The 21470-nt window shown below is 36.6% G+C and overlaps 1 protein-coding gene and 1 long non-coding RNA gene across 8 annotated transcripts in view; one reads left to right on the top strand and one right to left on the bottom strand.

Annotated features, from left to right (window-relative positions):
• Positions 1–21470, top strand: part of Trpm6 (transient receptor potential cation channel subfamily M member 6) — a 169044-nt gene that overhangs the window by 129510 nt on the left and 18064 nt on the right. For all 7 annotated transcript variants that reach the window (XR_007349047.1, XM_048806915.1, XM_048806914.1 and 4 more), the window contains 8 exons: positions 3826–4970; positions 5358–5467; positions 10536–10656; positions 13488–13579; positions 15122–15180; positions 16836–16861; positions 18501–18551; positions 20032–20097. Coding sequence is in view for 6 of the 7 variants with exons in the window: in XM_048806915.1 (XP_048662872.1) it covers positions 3826–4970; positions 5358–5467; positions 10536–10656; positions 13488–13579; positions 15122–15180; positions 16836–16861; positions 18501–18551; positions 20032–20097 (1670 nt within the window). In the remaining variant the exon portion in view is untranslated. The remainder of the gene's footprint in view (positions 1–3825; positions 4971–5357; positions 5468–10535; positions 10657–13487; positions 13580–15121; positions 15181–16835; positions 16862–18500; positions 18552–20031; positions 20098–21470) is intronic.
• The window catches only part of LOC125617909, a 19734-nt gene continuing 250 nt past the window's right edge, over positions 1987–21470 (bottom strand). Inside the window, exon 2 of the long non-coding RNA XR_007349048.1 lies at positions 1987–2030. This is a non-coding gene — a long non-coding RNA (uncharacterized LOC125617909). The remainder of the gene's footprint in view (positions 2031–21470) is intronic.

Raw genomic sequence — 21470 nt, 5'->3', positions numbered from 1 at the left:
CTATACTGAATGCTCTGGCAATGGAGTTGCATTGTCTGAATTTGATGCCCAACCCTGTGACTCTGGATATGTGAACTAACCTCTTTTCCGTGAAAGGGATAATAGTCCCACCCACCTCATAGAGTTGTTATGAGGGTGAAATGAAATAGTACGTGCAGAACCTTATAAAATGCTTGGCACCTGGTGAGCATGCGGGAGATATTATGATTATTATGATTATAATTATACTTGTTATTATCTCATTTTAAAATATCCTGTCCAAAGGCCCACAATAAAAGTTACCATCCTCATCTTTCCTCCACCCTCAGACTTTGCAAAAAGGAATCTAAAATGATAAGAATTTATTTTATGTGTCAGAATGACTGAAAGGCTAGATTAAATTAATGTAGTTGGTGATCCAGGATTATAATTAAAATATGTTTCACAGGACATTGTGCTTTAGGAAATAAGTACCTGTAAAAGCAAGAAGACCCGATTTGAGGTGACCAGGTTATTTGTCTAACAGGTTTCTATTGTAGCCTGCTACCTGTTGCTGTGAATAGTTGCTGGTTTCTATTGTATCCATTTGATGTAGCTGCAGCTAATGGAACTTAATGAGTCTCCATTACTGCTATTCAGACTGTACTGTTTTTGAATTAGATGAAACAGTGTGCTGGGTGGGAAGGCTCCAATTAAATATATTTGGAAGGGAATATACATACACTTTGTGATCATCCTTGCCAATTCTAACTTTGCAGGTTCCAGAAGGTCAGGAAGCATTTATTTAGCCACTATTGAGTTATAGAAGTTGAATTCTATAGCAAAAGCAATAAAGAGAGGGTTCTAACCACATAGAATACAATAAGAATGGAAGAGACCACCTGCTTGATTCTCTAATTCTTTTCTTCGAAGCTCCCAGGAAGAAGAGGGTCTTTCAATCCCTGTGCCTTGAGATGTGTTCTAGAGGTAGGGAGTCTAACGCTATTTTGGGACTTTCTTGCTACAGCTGAGCGTTTCAACTCCCCATGGAGTGATCTCTGCTTCTCCCTGTCCCACATAAGACTGAGGATCATTTTTTTTTCAATAACTGCAGATGGTCATATGAGCTGTGAAGCTGTTGGATATATTTCCTTCCTTGCTGTTTTTTACTTTAATTTTGTTTATCAAAGATTTTCATCATTGAGAATTTGGAACTGTATCCCTCATCCCTACCCCCAAATAAAAGAACCAAAATGAGGGAAGAAGACAAAGAAAAAACACTGTCATAATCCAGAGCTCTCTGTAAAAACTTTGGCCCCTTTCCCTTTAGTCTTCTAAAATATTTTCAGTTAAGATTGTACCGAAAAAAAAAAAAAAAAAAAAAAAAAAAGATTGTACCGTATTGTTTTCTATTTATTTCCCTCCATATCAAAAATCTGTTCTGCAAGTAATTAGATATTCTTTGTAAATATGTTTTAGCTTTTATTATTCCTTTACTTATAAAATTTCATGCCAAATTTAAAAACACACAATGTAGAATATAACAGACATCTACAGCCTGGCCCCTGCCATTAGAAACAGCTAAACAATTATAGATGTCAACATCCATAAGTGTGATTTCTAATGGCTACGTAATATGCTATCTCATAATGTAATGAGTATTTATGTGCTTTAGCATTGTGAAATTATAGCCTCTTTATAGATATTGTATCTCAATATTGGTTTGTCACTCTTGAGTTGTTTTAATTTGCTAAGTTAAAACAAATGTTGTTACAGTGTAGATAAAGTCATTGTCATCTTAATTTTCATCTCTGATTTCCTAGTGAGGTTGATTATTTCATCATGTTTTCTAACTTTTGCATTTTATATTTAGTAAATTATTTATTCATGTTATTTGGAGTCTTTGTATGTTTTCCTTCAACAATTTTCAAATGTTTTGACTTATTGGAGGATATGAATGCCTTTATCATATTTGTTAGAATATCAATTTTCCAATTTATTTTTGCTTTAAAAATTTTTTAGGGGGTGGTACCAGGGGTTGAACTCAGGGACACTCAACCACTGAGCCACATCTCCAGCCCTATTTTTTATTTTATTTAGAGACAGGGTCTCACTGAATTGCTTAGCACCTTGCTTTTGCTGAGGCTGGTTTTGAACTTGCAATTCTCCTGCCTCAGCCTCCTGAGCCACTGCGATTATAGGCTTGCACCGCCGTGCCCCACTCATTTTTGCTTTAAAATTTTGTATGTTATTTTCACATCCAAGTTTATTTTAAGTAATCAAATTTTATATATATATATATATATATATATATATATATATATATATATATATATATATATATATNAGATGTGTATAAGAGACAGATATATATATATATATATTTAAAGTTTGTTTTATTAATTGTTAAGCTTTGTAACTGTATTAGTTTCCTAGGGCTGCTGTAGGAAAGTACCAAAAACTTGTTGTTTTACATCAACAGAAATCTATTGTCTGACATTTCTGGAAGCTAGAAGTCCAAAATGAAGATGTGGCAGGACCATGCTCTCTCTAACATCTTAGGAAAGAGTCCCTCCTTGCCTCAGTTTCTGGTGTTTCTGCTTGGTGTGTGTTGCATCACTCTGGTTATAGCCATCTTCTCCCCATGTGCCTCCACCTCCTTTTTCCTGTGTGTGTGTCTCTGCCAGGATTTCCCCCATTTTATCCCATATATATATATGGGGGAAATATAATATAATATAATATAATATAATATAATATAATATATATATGTATATATATATGTTGTAGATGGACACAATACCTTTATTTCTTTTATTTATTTTTATGTGGTGCTGAGGATCAAACCCAGTGCCTCACATATGCTAGGTAAGTGCTCTACCAGTGAGCTACAACTCCAGCCCAGGATTTACCCTTTTTATGTGGACATCAGCTATATTTCAAGAGGCCCAGTGACCTCATTTTAACTTGATCACCTCTCTAAGGATCCTGTGTCAAAATAATAGTTACGTGCTGGGGTGTAGGGGTTAAGACTTCAACATACCTTTTTTCGGGGGGTGAGGGGTTGGTCACAAAATGAAACTTCATAAGAGTTATTTACAGAGACATATACAGATAAATATTGATCAACAGTTTCTTCTTTCTTTCTCTCCCTTTGAATGAAATTGTTACACTTAATTCAACTTACTTTTTTCTTTCATAAGTATACGTTGTGCTGCCTTTATATGAATCAGTGGCTAGACAACATATTTTTACGTTAAATTATTCCAAATAATCTAAAAAATTCGCCTCATACTTTTTCTCAGTGTAGGTGTCCTAAAATGAATTCTGTTTGGAACTTAGAAAGTCTGTTTTAACATACAGTTGGAGTTTTTTCTTTTTCTTTCTTTCTTGATTTTTTTTTTTTTTTTTTTTTTTTGCCCCTAGTTGTTTTTCTTTCTCTAGTTCCACATCTGATTTTTGATTTGGTTTGTTTCTGCAGATTTCCCATCCAAATTGTACAGTGATTGCCCATGGGAGATGCATGTTTATCATGTAAATTAATGAATATATTAGTGAATAAAAATGGAATGATCAGATAATTGCAGAGATCACTAGCAGGAACCTGGAAATGTGGTTCTGAAATATTTGAAAAAGATCATAGATAAAAATGCAAACGTGCAGTTTTTCCTTATTGGGGTCATAGTAGGAATCCTAGGAGTGGTGTAATCATCTGGGCTGAGAGAGAAGACAGTGAAAGGCAGATTTAACTTAGGGAAGCAGCTAAGGTTTAGCAATCTCCTAAGGATGGGAGTAAGAGATGAAGAAAGCAAGAAAAATTCCCACTGGTTTAATGTGTTTATTTTTTTTTTTCTTCACCTCCATTAGGATTACAGAGATGTACTTCCAACTGAAAGAAATGAATGAAAAGGTGTCTTTTATAAAGGACTCCTTACTGTCTTTGGACAGCCAAGTGGGACACCTACAGGACCTCTCTGCCCTGACGGTGGATACTCTAAAGGTCCTTTCTGCTGTGGACACTTTGCAAGAGGATGAGGCTCTCTTGACCAGCAGAAAGCATGCCACTCACAGAAAACTTCCCCACAGCTGGAACAATGTCATCTGTGCAGAGCTTCTGGGCAGCATGGAGATCCCTGGAGAGAAGAAACACCAGTATTATAGCATGCCCCCTTCCTTGCTTCGGAGCCTAGCTAGAAGCCAGCAACCCCCAAGAGTACAGAGAGGCACCCTTTTTGAGATTAAAGACAGTCAGAGAGAGGCCTCCAATGTAAGGGATGACCAGGAAGAGCAAGAAACAGAAAAAAGTATAGTTGCTTCTGGAGTATCCCCTGATAGGCAAGCATACTCCAAGTGTGGCCAATTTCTCCGGGTCCCTTCTTATCTAAAGCAACTTCCTTTTTCTGCAGAAGCTGTCTTGCCTCTGTCCAAACCAGCTGTGGAAGGAGATGAAGATATGCTGGCAACTGGACAGGTCTCTCAGAATGAGGTCCCTGTTCATCTGACTTGGCAGACCCCCGCTGTCTCAAGCCAGGCAGCAGAGGCTGAACCCAAAGGGCAGATTGAGCCAATTGCTCAGATACCAGCCAGACAAGCCAAGGCCCAGCAAGTTCCGCCCACTTTGAGTTGCACACCTGCACCCATGTCGATGGCCTCTCTTCCTTCCCAAGCCAAGAGCATGCAAGCTGGAGGTGGATATGTGAACTGGGCATTTTCGGAAGGTGATGAAACTGGTGTGTTTAGCTTCAAGAAAAAATGGCACACCTGCTTGCCCTCCACTTACACTAGTGACTCTGCTCAGAGTGAACAATGTGGGATCCAGATCCCAGGCAGATCCCTGTCTGATAACTCAACCAGATGGACCCGGAGCTGTGACTGCTCAGAAGTCGTGGGACCATGGCTGCAGCCAAACACATCCTTTTGGATCAATCCCCTCCGCAGAGACAGACCCTTCAGGAGTCATAGTTTTAGATTCCACAAGGAGGAGAAACTGATGAAGATCTATAAGATTAAAAGTAAGGAGGAAACATTAAAAAAAATAGTCTTGCCAGGTGTGGTGGCATACACCTGTAATCCCAGCAGCTCAGGAGGCTGAGGCAGGAGGATCACAAGTTCAAAGCCAAGCCTCAGCAACATCAAGGTGTTAAGCAACTCAGTGAGACCCTGTCTCTAAATAAAAATCAAAATAGGGCTGGGGAGATGGCTTAGTGGTCAAGTGCCCCTGAGTTCAATCCCTGGTACTAAAAAAAAAAAAAAAAAAAAAAAAGTCTTAAGTTCTTTGCATTACTGCCAGCTTTTAAAAACTCTATGACTCTTGAATGCATTATCAGCTCTTTGTGTAAAACAAATAGTCCCCTCCCCATGGTCTGTTAACTTTCTCATGAAAACCAATTTCCTTACAGGCCATTCACGAACCTCAGAGATAGGGTCAGTGTGGGCCAAAGCAAAGATGTTAACCAAGGACAGGAGATTGTCAAAGAAAAAGAAGAAAACTCAAGGACTGCAGGTGCCAGTAAGTGTATTCTGTAATTTAGGTTTTTGAACAATTGAAGCAATGGCCTATCTTACCTTGGTTTTTCTTTTATTGTAAAATATCACATACACAAAATAGCATTGTACTGAAAAGAATGAAAATATGAGTTATCAGAGTGAGTATATCATGATTTATGTATCTGCTCATGGGTTGAAAAACATTGAGTTGTTTTCATTTTTTGGCTATTACAAAAAAGGCTGGCACGTACATTTGTGTACATATCTTTTTGCAGACATATATATTTTCGCTTCCCTTTGGCAAATATTTAGGAATGTCAGTTATGGTGTTTAATTTTTTTCTGGTACTGGGGATTGAGTTCAGGGGAATTCCACCACTAAGTCACATCCTTAGCCCCTTTTATTTTATTTTGAGATGAGGTCTCACTAAGTTTTACCCAGGTTGGCCTCAAACTTGTGATCCTCCTGCCTCAGCCTCCTGAATAGCGAGGATTACAGACATGCACCCCCATACCTGGCATGATGTTTTAATTTTTACAGAAACTTCCAAACTGATTGTAACATTTTTAAAAAAAAAATTTTTAAAGAGAGAGTGAGAGAAAGGGAGAGAGAGAATTTTAATATTTATTTTTTTTCAGTTTTTGGCGGACACAACATCTTTGTCTGTATGTGGTGCTGAGGATCGAACCCCGGGCTGCACGCATGCCAGGCGAGCACGCTACCGCTTGAGCCACATCCCCAGCCCTGACTGTAACATTTTATATGCCCATCAGTAGTTTTTGAGCATTATTAGTTATTTTTCATCCTTACCAGTCTTTAATATGCAATCTTTATTTTAGTTATGTTAGTGAGTGTGTGGTGATAATCTAATGGTTGTTTCCTTAGTATTTCTATAGTAGCTAATGCTGTTAGGAATTATTTCATGTGTTTATTTGCTACATCTCTGTTTTTTTGGTGTGACATCTGTTCATATCTTTTGCACATTTTTGAAGTTGGGTTGTTGTCTTATTATAAAGTTGCAAGTTTTTTTTTGGCACTGGACACAGTGGTACACACCAATAATCCCAGGTACCGGGGAGCCTGAGTCAGGAGAATCACTAGTTTGAAGCCAGTTTCAGCAATTTAGTGAAGCCCTATGCAACTTAGCGAGACCCTGTATCAAAATAAAAAATAAAAAGAGCTGGAGATGTTGCTCAGTGGTAAAGTGCCTCTGGGTTCAATTCCTAGGTCCAAGAAGAAGAAGTAGTAGCTTGGCTGTTTTATGTTCTTGGAATTTCCATATAAATTTACAATCAACTTGTCAATTTTTACAGAGAAACCTGCTAGAATAGTGAATGGAATTGCTATGAGTCTATCAGACAGTTGGAGGAAACCTGATGTTTTAACAATAACAAGTCTTCTGATCCATGAACATGGTTTATCTACCCATTTAGATTTTTCATTTCTGTAATTTTTTGTAGTTTTCAGTGTACAGGTCTTGCACATCTTTTGATACACATATCTTTAAGTATTTCATATTTTAAAATTTTATTTAACAGTTATTTAAAATTTTTAATTTATGATTTCTTGTTTCCATCATATAGAAATATATGTTTATATCTTGTTTTTTTATTCCACATTCTTGCTAAGCTCACTTATTTGAATAAGTTTTTTATAGCTTTTGAGAATTTTTTAAAAATATGAATGACCATATCATCTACAGATTTAGTTTTACTTTGCCCTTTCAAATCTGGATGTGCTTTCTTTCTTTTTCTTGTTTGATTATGCTGGCCAGAACCTCCAGTACCATATTGAAGAGAAGTAGTGACAAATCATATTTTTTCCTTATTTTTGCTCCCAGAGGGAAAGCGTTTAGTCTTTTACCATTAAATATGATATTAGCTGTGGGTTTTTATATAGATGCCTTTTATTGGTTGAAAATCTTCCCTTCTTTCCTATTTTTCTGAGAATCTTTGTCATTAATGAATGTTGGCATTTGTCAAGTGCTTTTCTTGCATAAACTTAGATGATTAGATGGTTTTCCTTTGCACTGTGGATTATATTAATTAATTTTATCATGTTTGAATAAATGTTTAGGATATTAAATTAACCTTGCTTGGATGAACCCCACTTGGTCATGTATCTAGTTTTACAAATTGTATTTATTTTGCTAGAATTTTGATTTTTTTTTTTTTTTTGTATTTGTCTTCTTGAGGGATGTTTGTCTTGGTTGTAATATCTTTGTTTGGCTTTGGTATCAATGATATCACCCATGATGAAAATCAATCAGTGCCCAGTTCCATTTCCCTATATGTTAACACCTGAGAAATGCCGAGGCAAGTATAGAAAGCAAGTTTTGGTTAAAGGATAGCACAGAGACAGTCTTCTCCATAGAGAAGGGGTCCCAGAGCTGGGTATCCAAAGAAGTAGGGGTATCCTGCCCCTTTTATACATTTTAGAATTCCTTTGTACTTATGGTCTCTCCTTGTCCCCTTATCTTGTCTCTTTCCTCTCCCATCCTACTTAGGAGACAAGTGACCCAAAAGGTGGGCCAACAGGTTGAGTGATCCAGGCAGGAAGGTAGCAGCCCAGGAGGCATTAATTAACAGCTCCCTGTAGGGAGGAACAATCTCTGGGGCAGGTTACCTTAGCAACAGGTTGGAGGAGGGTGGGGAAAGGGCTTTGGAGATATCAACATTCGATTTATTTCCTTTCCAACCAGCCCCCATCTTCTTAATCAGACCCAATTACTTATTATCTACCTGGACTACCTTTTTCCTTGGCTTCATCAGGATGGTGCTGAGTTTATTGACTGAGTTGGGAAATATGCTTTTGGTTTCTTGGGTGAGTTTACAAAAAAATAATATTCTGTCAACCTTAAGTATTTAGTAAACTGAACCAGTTAAACCATCTTTGTGGGAAAGTTTTTAATTACAAATTCTTTTTTTTTTTCCTTTCTGTTTGATACTGGGGATGGAACCCATGAATGCTTTACACTGAGCAACATCTCCAATCTTTTTTATTTTCATTTTGAGATACAGGATCTTACTAAGTTGTTGAGGGTTTTGCAAAATTGCTGAGGCTGGTCTCTAACTTGCAGTCCTCCTGCCTTCGCTATCATTTGTGGTCCTGCTGCCTTAGCTACCTGAGTTGCTGGGATTACAGGTGTGCACCACCACATCTAGTTTAACTACAAATTCAATTTCTGTAGTAGGTATAGGGCGTTATATATCATCAAAGTCTGCCTGAGTGAGCTTTTCTTTGTGCATTTCAAGGAGTTTGTCAATTTCCTTTAAGTAGTTAATTGGCATAATATTGTTTACAACATTCTCTTACTGTTCTCTTATAGCCTGTGGGACCTGCAGTGACATTGCTTCTTTCATTCCTAACATTTAAAATATGTTTTTCCCTTTGTTTCATAATCAACCTGGCTACAGATTTTTCTATTTTATTGATCTTCTTGAAACAACAACAAAAAACAAAACAAAACAAAAAGCTCTTAGTTTTATTGATTTTTCTCTGATTTTTATTCCACTGATTTCTCTCTTTAGTACTTCCTTTGCTCCATTTACTTTGAGTTTAACTTGCTCTTCTCTTTCTAGGTTGTTAAGGTAGAAATTTTGGTCACTGATTGAGACTTTCTTCTTTTCTAATATAAGCATTTAGTGCTATAAAATTCTATCTAATCGGTGATTTAGCTCTATCCTACAAATTCTGATGTATTGTTTTCATTTTTGTTCAGTGAATCTGAATTACCAGTTCTGTAAGCATTCATCTTTTATGGTCTCTATATCTTGCTTCATTTTTCTTTTTTACACTTATTTTTGCAAATAATAATCCAAGTGCATTTGAAAAAAAAAACACCTCAGCCCCCTGAGTAAAGACATAGGTATTGAGACAATTATGTAAGACCACCTTTTAGAGCAGAGATTAGCTTGAGGAGGAAAATTACTCTTTCAGAGAAAATGCCTTGAGTTGCCGGAACCCTGTGAAATATGCATTTAAGTAGGTTTTTTTTTTTTTTAAAATAGTTCAAATAGCTAGAGTTCAACTACACTGAGCTCCAAATACACAAGCTTACATTAATTTATTGCTTTGTAGTTTGTCATTGTGTTCCATTTGTTCTTTGTTCCTGGTAAGTATAGAGAATAGCCGTATTATTGCTTTATTTATTTATTTATTGTGGTACTGAAAACTGAACCCAGGGGCACTTTACAAACTGAGCTACATCCCCAGCCCTCTTTATTTTTTTATCTTGAGAAGTGGTCTTGTTGAATTGCCCAAGCTGGCCTGAAATTTGTGATCCTCCAGCTTCAGCCTCTGGGGTTGTAAGATCATAGGTGTACACCTGGTACCTATTATTTTAATGATTGAAAGAGTAAGGCACAGAGACTTTAAATGATTTACCCAAGTTCACATAGCTTTGACAGGGCTAACTCAAATTGTTTGGATCCTTATTCTATTCCCCCCACACTTGTTTTGTTCTGTACCACTGGTTCTCAAACTATAATCTCCTACCAGCAGCATGAACTTCTCTTGAGAACCTCTTAGAAATTCAAATTCTCCCTCTCCCCAGACCTACTGAATATAGATCCTGCAGATAGGATCCAGTTATTTGAAGTTTACTTCAGGTCCTCTAGCCTCACCCTCTCAGTCCTGTTGATTCTGATGCAGACTCAAGTTACAGAACCTCTGCTCCATACCTTGTTCCCTTTTTTTTTTTTTTTTTGGTACTGGGGATTTAACCCAGAGGCACTTTACTAAAAGCCACATCTCCAGCTCTTTTTGTGTTTTATTTTGAGACCCGGCTTCCCTAAGTTGTTGAGGCTGGCTTTGAACTAGAGATCCTCCTGTCTCAGCCTTCTGAGTCACTGGGAGATTACGCTAATGCACCACCGTGCCCAGCACACACTTTGTTCTTAATTATGTCTACAAAGAAAAAAATCACATGGGTGTTTGTATCTTGCCAGCCTGAGTGATGGGACTTGTCAGAATGTCCCAGGGAATTTGAACATGCAATCACTGCTTTCCACCATGATGCCTTTATTAATGTGACTCAGAATGTTTTCAGATTAATGTCACTGTGTTCCAATAAGTAACTTTCTCTCCAGGTTATAACAGTCAATGCCTGCTGTCAAAATGATCAAATGGATTCAGAACCAGGAGAAAATAACATCTCAGAAAAGGGGTGCAGCAAGAACTGGCTCACGGTGTCCAAGTTTACCCAGATAAGTAGGTACCAGTGTATGTTCTTGGATCCCCAAAACCTTGACAGAGTTTTCTTGAAATATGGTCTTTAGACCATTGGTGGTTTCTATTTTATTTCAATTGCAGATATGGGAAAGAAGGTGGCAACACTCTTGAAGAAAAACAGCCTTTTCTATTTTTAAATTTTGAAGGGAACAAAATTTCATTTGTTTAAAGGAATACTAATCAGGATCTGGAAAAGAAATATTAAGATTGAGACCTGGTACATGCTTATAATCCAAGTGGCCCAGGAGGCTGAGGCAGGAGAATCGCAAATTCCAAAGCCAGCCTCAGCAATATAGCAAGGCCCTAAGCAAGTTACAAGACCTTGTCAAAAATAAAAAAAGGTTAGGGATGTGGTCTGTGGTGAAGTGCCCCTGGGTTCTATTCCTGGCACCAAAAAAAAAATAAATAAATAAAAAAAGATTTGGGTAGTTTCATATATTCAAAGAGTGATTTCCTAGGAGAGTGTTCATTTAGTTGTATTTATGAGGTAGGAAGCTTGTCTACTTTTATAAATTCTTAAGGTTCATGTGACCCTAATATGGATCCTTACTCAGTGGATTGAGTTATTGTTGGTAATTTACTACAGCCCACCTTAAGTATTTATTCTGTGGACAAGTTTCCCTTAGGCTTAATGATTGTAGTGTTTGTGGAGGAGGGAAGACAACCATCTAGGTGTGAAAACCATGAGCCAGGCATGGAATGTAAAATTCCCCTGGATGGGGAGGGAGAGAGGGCAGGTCACAAACAGAAATGAAAGCAATGATCAGAACATTGAACTTGTTTTACTATTCTTAAAAAAGAAGGGATTATGTGATAGAGACACCATAAAGAGAAAAAATTATTTAAAATAATAAATGTAAAGGTGCAAGTAAATTTATATTACATGTTTATGCTTTTATACATTTTTATAAGGCTTGCTTACTCTCACGTCAGTGGTTCTCAACCAAATTGTGACTTTGCATATCCCCACCCCTTCCTAAGGGACATTTGGCAAGGTCGTGGCATCCTGTGGCAGAGGCCAGGGAAGTTGCCAGATATCTTGCAATATAAGAACTAATCCTTACTCTAAGGAATTATCCAGCCCCCAATGTCAATGCCAAGGTGGATCCCAATCCCCAATTTATATTTAAAAAAATACTCAACTTTCTGTTGAACCACCAAGAATCAAATGAACTCTAACCTGAAGGAGAATTTTGAAGTTAAATTATTCTAAGCCCTCTCAATTTATAAATAAGGCTCAAAAGCTTAATTGGTTGGCCTACAATTACAGTTTACTAGAGACCATACATTAAAAAAAAAAAATGAAAGAGGACACGTTTCTAGGACCAGTTATAAATTTATCCATTTTTTAAAATAATTATCAACATATTATGTATTTTGTTTTTATAAATAGTATGACCCATGTTTAGGTTCTTATATATCATTTGTACTTAAGTTATTAAAGCTCTTTTCAGCAAATTTCAAGCAAAGTCTAAGATGCAGTTGTCAGGAGGGTTCTGGGAAAGACTCTCATAAAGTTGGACAGCCAGTCGGGGAGGCAAGGCCAGGGATACAGGCTGAACCTGGGCTCCGCTAATCTGTGTGGGTGATGAGGCCCAGCATCGCTCTGGAACCACACATCGACTTGAGAAGCTTACTTTTTTTTTTTTTTTCTAAACATTTTTCTGACCCAATTGAGAAGAAAATTAAAAAGTTTTAAAAAATGTTTGGGGATTGGGAGATACCTATCAGGTAGTTTTCTTTAAACACAAGAAATAAAGCTTTGAGGAAATTAACTATGAAAAGAAAAAGTATATATTTAGCTTTTCCTGTAGGTATTTTAATTATCATACCATGCTATGAAATAACTTTTATCATAATTTTGTGGTATTTCAATAGGCTATTGTTTTTTATACTATATATATATAAATTTTGTTCTGTATACCTCCCCCAAAAAAACTTACAACTATGGTCTTCTATGCTCAGTTAGAATCCTCAATAAGTAGTATTCTCAGAATTAATTTCATCAAGAATTCATTAAGTGATTATTATGCACCTACATAGTAGGTACCAACTATAAAAATATAATGTCAGTAATAATTTTTATAATCCTTTTGAAGAAGAAACTAAAATTTAAACCTTTTTGATAGCATTCCTCATTCCTGTTTTTCTTTTGTTGTTGTTTGGCCTACTATGATACTTGATCCAGTTAATCAGAAAGGACACCTAATAATTTGTAACTAAAGTTTCACATTCTATTTATTTATTATTTTTTATTAAAAAATATATTTTTTGTGGTACCAAAGTCTGAAACCAGGAATGCTCTACCATTGAGCTAGATCCTCAGTGCCTGAGACAGGGTCTCCTTAAGTTTCTGAGGCTGGCCTCAGACTTACCATCCTCCTGCCTCTGGAATTACAGATGTGTGCCTTTGTACCTGGCACATAAAACAGGCTGTAAGATGTAGGAGTGGATAAATTTTAAAAAAACAAATAAACAACAACAACAAAAATAAAAAATAGCCTACTTAGAGTTGTTTTGTAGACGGACAGGTTATGGATCAAGTAATCTTTGACTTTAATAGAGAAGTATAAGTTGTTTATAAATGTAAAGTTACTATAGAAGAATAGAAATAGAATATATAGCTTTTAATTACTTCAGAAAAAAAGGATGGAGGAAACTTGATAAAACTTGCTAAAAACAGAAAGAGAAAAACTACATCCAAGTTTAAATGAATGTACTGTGTTCAGATTTTTCTATTTGGGAACTGTGATTTGAATGTAACACATTTCAAGTATTTTCTAATTTTTATCTTTTTTTTTTTAAACAAGGTCTAGAACCTTATATATATCAGAAAATGAAAACTAAAGGAATTGAGCAACGTACTGTACAAGTCAGTGATTATCTACAGCAGTGTAAAGAGGTAAAAATATTTTAATAGTTTTTATAAAAATCATCAGTGCAGGCAACACTTCACTGGGCCATATTATTTTTACATTTATACCATTTAATTGGCTTCTACTTTTTACTGGCATTGAATTTGAATCTTTGTTTGAAACTATGCTCAGGTGAATCCCTGTGTGATTTTTCCCCCCACCTCTTTAGATTGTTCCTTCTTGCGGTTCCTCTTTGTGCAATTTACCTATCCACCTAGTTTTCTGGGGATGTTTAGCATAAGAGAGAAAGAATTCAGGAATTAGTAGAATTGTTTTCAGGTATATGAAAGTTGTCATATGGAAGAAAAATAGGACATTTTAATAGGTTTTTAAGAGGTGGATCTAGCATGAGCATGGAGAAGTTACTGGGAGACAGATTTCAGCCCAAGCTGAGAAGAAATTTTTAGCAATTGGAGCTTTCTAAGGATGGAATGGTTTATTTCTGGAAGTAGTAACTTCCTGCCTAGTGTGGTTAGTCCAGCAGAGGCTGAAGGAACCTGTTTGCAGACATGGTGGAGGGGATTCAAGCATTGCAGGGTCAAGGCCCCTTGGTGTTTCTCTGAAGCTAAGATTCTCCAATTCTGTAGTCTGCTTTTCTTACCATCTACAGATCTATGCCTTGTTTTTGTGCTACCTGCCATTTGTGATTTAGTCAGAGTAACCCAAGAAATCTAATTTTGGTGTTGGTTTGAATATTTTCTGTTTGAACTTGGGAACTATAAGAACATTACCTATATGAACAATCTTAGATGTTCTTGTTGGGAATGGAATCTGTGAAAGGTTTTGCAAGTAGATAGTAAGACTCAATTGAGGGCAATTGAGTCAGGAACCTGTGTTCACATCCCAACTCTACCATTTCCTATGCTTCAAAGCTATGTCTTATCAATTAACCTATGAGTTTCTTTATCTATATCTCTAAAACACTATCCTTATGAGATTGTCAATAGTAGACTACAAACATAGTACCATGAATAATACCTGGAATATGCTGAGTTAAAGAAATATTAGTTTGATAAGTAGGAGGTAGAATGAAGTAAATTAAAGGTTAATATCTTTTTTTTAAGTACTAGCAATTCAGTCCAGGGCCTTGTAAATACTAGGCAAGCATTCTACCACTGAGGTATGATCCCAGGTCTAATGTAATTTTAAATAATCATTATCACCTGGCATATCATCTATAGATGCTAGGACACGAGTCAACTTGGACCATCACTTCCTTTTCATGTCATTAACTTATTTTGTATAGTCAGTCCTATTTCTGTAGAGTTTTCATATATTACATTTTCTCTTCCATGTCCCCATAAAAGTAATTTTATTTTGTTAAAGTCCATCAGCACATTAAGCTACTCTGATATTATGCTAATATTTGCATCTTTCTAACATGGTTTTAGTTTGTTTATTAAGAGAAATATTGAGCTAAAGGAAAGAGAAAGATCTATCCTTTAAGGAGTGTGTTTTGCAAGTATTTTGCTGGAAGCTTGGGGTGGCAGTGTGTTGGATGCACATGTTGTTCTTTCTTTTCTACTCAGGATCTGAGCAAAAACTCTTTATGGACTTCCAGGAGCATCAGCCTTACTAGGAGCCCAATGTGAGTATTTCTAAATGTCTCTCCTTAAGAGTCGTTGGATTCTATTTTTTAACCTGATTGGGAACAAAATTTTGTTTTTGGTCAGAAGAGGAAGACAAAGGGTGTCAAGTGACAACATTTTTATTTTATTAGCAAGAATGAAAACAATTTCTTATCCAGGTTTTTCTGTTTCTGGCACCAGCATCTTACCTGAGTCCCTTTTAAAAATACCACAATGAAACACATACTCCTACAACAAAATAGACATTTGCCTTTTCAGTGTCAAAAAAGTTACTTGGAATAATGATTAAATATCTTTTCAGAGAGGTAAGATTATAAATTTTCTTTGAAGAGAAGAAATAAACATGTCTTGCCTAAAGAAAAAAACTGAAGTCCTGATTATATTTATTCTTTGTTTTAAAAATTGTTCTTTATCCCCCTCCAATAATGTTTTCCTTTTAGCTTATGAAGTTGACGTTTTGGATTTTTTTTTTTTTTTTGTAACATCCTAATTGTCAAAGCAGTAGTCTGTGAAGGATTGAGACTGGGAGGGAAAGAATATGGGATGGAAAGAGTGTGCAGAAAACACAAATGGGTATCCTCATGGGGTTTTATTTATTCAGAAATAAAATTTGAAAACTAACCAAGAAAATATGATTCTATTTTATTTTTATTTGTATTTTTTTCAAGTGATGGAGTCTTGCTATGTTGCCCAGGCTGGCCCTGAACTCCTGAGCTCAAGTAATCCTCCTGCCTCAGCTTCTCCTGAAGCTTGTAATACGGGTGTATACCACTGTGCCTGGCTGACAATTTCATTTTGTTTGTAGTGTTTTTTGGACTTTTCTAGTGTTGTTATCAAATTAAGTGTACATAGAGTTGTGGGGGGCAGAATTCAAAACTTATCTTCAGGTACAAGGTGACTTTCATTTGCGGTCAGCTCTGTTGGAGATGGCCTTTCTCTGTGGTCTCCGTGCAAGCCTGCATCCAGACTTAAAGGACATAAGACTTTCTTCTCCCAAAGGTTCAGCAGTTTGTGCTCATGCAGAGTAGTGGGTTATTGCAGCATGAAATTAAACAATAATTGTAATTGTACTTTCTTCCCTAAGGACCTTAAATACTGGAGATATTCTTTGAATGCATTTATTCAGACTTGCCCATGGCCACTTGTGCACTTGAGCAGGGCAAGTAACAATTTAAAGAGAGCTAATTTCAGCCTGTTAACATTTAGGGGCCACGTGGGCTAATGAAACTGATTTGTAGACTTGTCCAGAGACTTTCACAGACTCATTTGTAGGCATCTCCTTTGCATAGTTCAGGAACCCTTTAGTTTAATTGATCCAGAATCACACAAACACAGTTAAATCTTGTATTTGTGGTGTGATCACATAGCTAATTAAAAAAAAACAACCTCTGTTAATTTAGCTTTAGGCATATACAGTGAATGACTTACATGCATATCTTATGTTTATTTTTCAAGGAAAATCATTAGGGGGATAAATTCCTGTATTAGTCGAAGTGGGGATCAGATGTTACTGATAGAGTATGTATATGTAAATATCAAATATATGTACATATAAAATTTGTTTGCTTGTTTCACATACTTTTTCCTTTCTTTGATCATTGAAAGATTTTAAAGCAGAATTATCTATATAATTTTGTTTTTTTTCCCTAAACAGGTTGAGAAGTTCAAATGGAGCTGACAGTAAGTTTGTATATTTAAACATTTTATTTTTATTTTTGTCTTATGAATGGTGAGGTTCAGTGTCCTGCTGAGACTTTTGTAGTTCTTTAATTAGTATTTATAATTTTTGTCTAGTATACAAAGTAGAACATTCAGTATAAAGATAGAAAGTTGAGTATCTTTCTCTAAATAAATCAGGGCTGATATGTGATCTGTTCTTTTCCAATTACCTCTTTGACTGTGATTTTACTGTTTCCTTTATGAGTGTGGGGATACCCTCTGACTTCATTTTGACTTGTCAACAACTTTGTCATTTTTCTACGCTTTGCTCATTAAGAGCAAACCATTCGGAAGAGTATATGTGAATGCCTTTTCCTGTGCAGTTTCAATAGCACTTTATGCCCCAAATTGCTAAATAGTGTTAAGTCTTATAACCAGAAGCCTTATCTGTTTGCTCCTTCTCTCCAGCGTAGGCTAGTACCTGGCATACAATAGGTGCTTAGTAAGCATGTGTTGAATAAACACGAATAAGGTTTCACAGCTTCTTAAGTGGTGAAGTCCTGCTTGACTCAGCTTTATCACACTCTTCAGATATTTACACCTTCAGATATTTACACCTCCATGAAGGTCTTCCCTCCAGGTAGAATTAATGTGGTCCCAAAACCTTGGTACACACACCTCTGTTATATTACTTAGCAAACTGTATTGTGATTCTAGTTATGTATCTTTTTCTCTAGTATGTTGCATATACTTTTCTCTTATTCCTATCTCTCTTGCCTAGCAAGACCCGGAGTGGCTGCTGAATATATATGTATTTGCTTATTGAATGAATTCAGAAAGGAATAGTCTTTTCTGCTGATTTTACTATTTTATCATACACCCCCAAAGGAAGTGATGCCTGCTCCTTTCTTCTCCAGCAACAAGAAGCCAGTGAGATCTGTGAGACTGGGCTCATTATGCTGCTTACTCTACTAGGTATAAGGAAGTTGCCACCATGAGACTAAAGTTTCTCCACTTTAATTTTGATTTTATGAAATTGCAAAACTGTTGCAGAGTCTTTCTCTGGAGCCTTGTAATTTAGCCTGGAGCAGATAGAAGAGAATGAGTTAAACTTTGAGGGGTGTTCCCAGCACACAGAAGTTGCTTCTCCAAGCAAATCCCTTGGTGCTGTTATCCACCCACTCCTTTGTTTCTGGTATATACCCCTTAATGTGTTTTCATCATTTTGCTCTTATTTTAGGTCAGTGAAGTAGTCTGCTAATAACTTGGCATTAATAATGTCTTTCTGTGGATACTGTGTCTTGGTAGGGAGCTCAGAGAATCGTGCTTCTGGGATGTTGTGAAGTATGATGGGCAGCTGAGTGCTTTTTGCAACCCTGAGGTGTAATTGGTTCAGAGGAAATACATCTTTGAGGCTAATATTACCTGTCTTTCTCCAATTCCCTATATAAATATGTTTGGAGATATTACATTGATGATTGGAAGCTGTCAGGGTACCATGCGCAATAATGTGGTTAAAGGATATTAGGTAAGCTTTTTCAAATCCAGAGAAGCCATTCTGATTAACCTGTTCAATAATAACTTTGAAGTCAATATATTCATAAGCATGTATTTATCTCCAGCCCAGTAATTAAAATGCCAATCTTCTCTATAATTTCAGAGATCTCAGCCTCCTTAAAAAGCCCTCAAGAGCCTCACCATCATTACTCAGGTAGGAAGTGTGTGTGCATAGAAGGTCATCTGAACTCAATGTCTGTGATTCTGCACTTGGAAAAAGAAACATCGGGGAATTCCATGTTATTGATATGGCTCCAAACTTGGAAAATTGTTCACTTTGTTGGAGAACAACCTTTAAGTTTTTTTTCTAGGCATTGACTTGGAAAGGCAAATTGTGAGGAATTAAGAGGATATAGATTCAAAGTTTTTATTGGCAAGTTCCAAATTGTGAAGGAGCAGGATGTTCTGGAGGTCTACAGATTCCTTGCATACTCCAAGGCAACCTAGAGCCAGAGATCTTTTGTATTTTATATCGAGGGAAAGACAGACCTGAAGTAGTTCTTTGAGGGAGGGTTTTTTACCCTCCATGGGCCCTCAATAAACATATCCACAGAATAGATGCCACCTCACCTAGAAAGTTTAACAAAGATGCCTTACACATATATTATTAAAAAAAGATGTCCAGGGTCTTGACTCTCTTAAGCAATATCACATCATAGTGCTTCAGCTGTCTTTCTTTCAAAGGGGAAATAACTGTACTTGCTTTTCCTGAGGAACAGTCTGCCAAAGGGCTGGGGGAGAACTAAGAGGAAAACACTTTGAAATGCAAAACAATAGAACAACCAACTGGACTTGTGCCACTGGATGGTTTCTTGGAGGTCACTGCTCTCAACCTATATGACATAATACACGGGTCAGCCAATCTTTTATACAATCTAAAGCTCAGTACGTGGGCAAGACCTTGTGCCAGAGTTACCATTCTTATTATAATCAAGGTCATTTTTTAGGGTCCAGTAATAGACTGCCTCATCCTGAATTCTCCTCTGTAGTGAATAATGTGTTAGTGGATTCCTCATCCCAGGCTCTTATAACCATGTCTCTCAGCTCAGCAGTCATCCATTATTTTGACTCCAGCTGTCAACTGAAGAAAGTCTCTGGTGAGGAATACTGCAACTCATATTGACTCAGATCTGCTAGGATATGGCTCTTCCCAGGAAAATGCAGATCTCTTGCTTCTAATTAAAATGAGTCTTCACATCTCTCTGGGAAAAGGAGTGAATTGCACAAAATCACCAGTAGGTGTCCCCACAGTCCACTGTGCATTGGATTTGCTTTAGAAAAGGAAAACCAGAGAATGAAGACCACAAATTAAAATGCCATTTAAAAGACAGTTCCACGTATGTATGGGTTGGTGTGTGGTTTGCCATTCAGGAGAGCAGGGGACATAGTCCTTCCTTGAACCATGTCATATAACCTCATATAAAATGTTCCTAAGGCTGGGATTATTATTGGCATTTAAGGCATAGTATATATTTAAAAATGGTATAATTTATCATATATTGATAATGGCAAAAATAAAAGGCCTTTGAAATGAAATATTCTCGCATTATTTGATTATATTGATGGGGGAAGATTTTCTGTAAATTTAATCCAATGTTTCAGACTTAAAAGAGTAAAACTGTTTTTGTTTGCAGCCATTGAAAGGAATAATTTAATGAGGCTGTCTCAGACCATACCGTTTACACCCATCCAACTGTTTGGTGAGTAGCATCTCTACCTTCTTGAGGTCACACCAGGGCAGCGGCATAGGACATTGGAGTGAATCCAAGGACAAATCATGATACAGTATTTTACTTGAAAAATTTCCTTTGACCATAATTATAGATTAAGATTCATTTCCTAAAATGGAAACTTGTTGTGGCCAACATTTAGGGTCAAAATCTGATACTATGGGATGAGACCTATAATGAGCAGCAGCTGTGAAGAAAGCAACAATGTTGCACCTGGCATTCACTGACTGAGGCTGGAAGTACACAGTAAAAGAAAAGAATAAACCAACCACATATAATAAGCACAGAAGAGAGCATGAAATGTCAATATGGTGAAAGCCGACAGGCATCTAAAGAGAGATACTTTGTATGTTGTTTTTTATTTGTTTGATGTTTTTACATACATGGATTGATCTTACCTCAGACTGTAAATGTCATTTTGAAAGGTTGGAGTAGTAAAGAACAAGTTTGCTAGAGCATAAAGTTCAGAGGATAAAGCGGGAACCAATTGACAATATAACAAGGTCCCCCACGCTGCCCTTGATTTCCATTCTCTTCACACTGTTCACATGGGACAGACCAGGTTGGCTTCTGATTGTTCATACAGACATCTCTTTCCAGTTGGTTCCGTTGCTGATTTTGCAGATCAGTAGCTGTGCTCTGAATTCTCTAGGGATCAGGACTCCAAAGAGATCTCCTGTGGCATTTGTCTGGGAACCAAGAATAAATATTTGAAAACGAATTACTAAGCATTCCCCAGATGTGTTTACTGGTAAGGAACTAGATACAAGAGTGAGGGAATGGATTCTTTTCTAGGTAAACCAGTACAGTGTTCACAACAAACACACAAATAACAAAAAACAAAGTAACAAACATTTGAAGCAAAGATGTAAGAAAAAAAATGAGACAACCTCAATGGGAAGTCTATCATGATTCTGTTACATCTGTCCTGAAGCATTAACACTGTGTTGATGGAGTCCAGGTTCAAAAAGAATTGTGCCTATTCAATAGCTGAATAATGGAAGCTGTGTAGCAGTTAAGTACCATTTTGTCTAAATTCCTTTGAGATTGAGTTTGTATCTGACTTCAGCCATGTCAGTGTTTTTAATCTTTGCAACAACCCATTTCATCCTCATTTTACTGATGAGAAATTGAGGCTTTAAATGACTTGTTCAAAGGCACTAAGGGAAGAGGGAGAAGCTGTGGGTATGACCCTGGTATTATCTGACTCTAACTGCCTCAGTGATATAATAACATCCCTAAAGGAGAAAACCAGAAAGCACAACCCTTATTCTGTAAAAACCACATCATATATATATATGTATATATATATATATATATATATATATATATATATATATATA

The sequence above is a fragment of the Marmota marmota genome, unplaced genomic scaffold, assembly GCF_001458135.2.
Source record: "Marmota marmota marmota unplaced genomic scaffold, marMar, whole genome shotgun sequence".
Classification (NCBI taxonomy): domain Eukaryota; kingdom Metazoa; phylum Chordata; class Mammalia; order Rodentia; family Sciuridae; genus Marmota; species Marmota marmota.
This window is presented reverse-complemented; position numbering and strand designations above follow the sequence as displayed.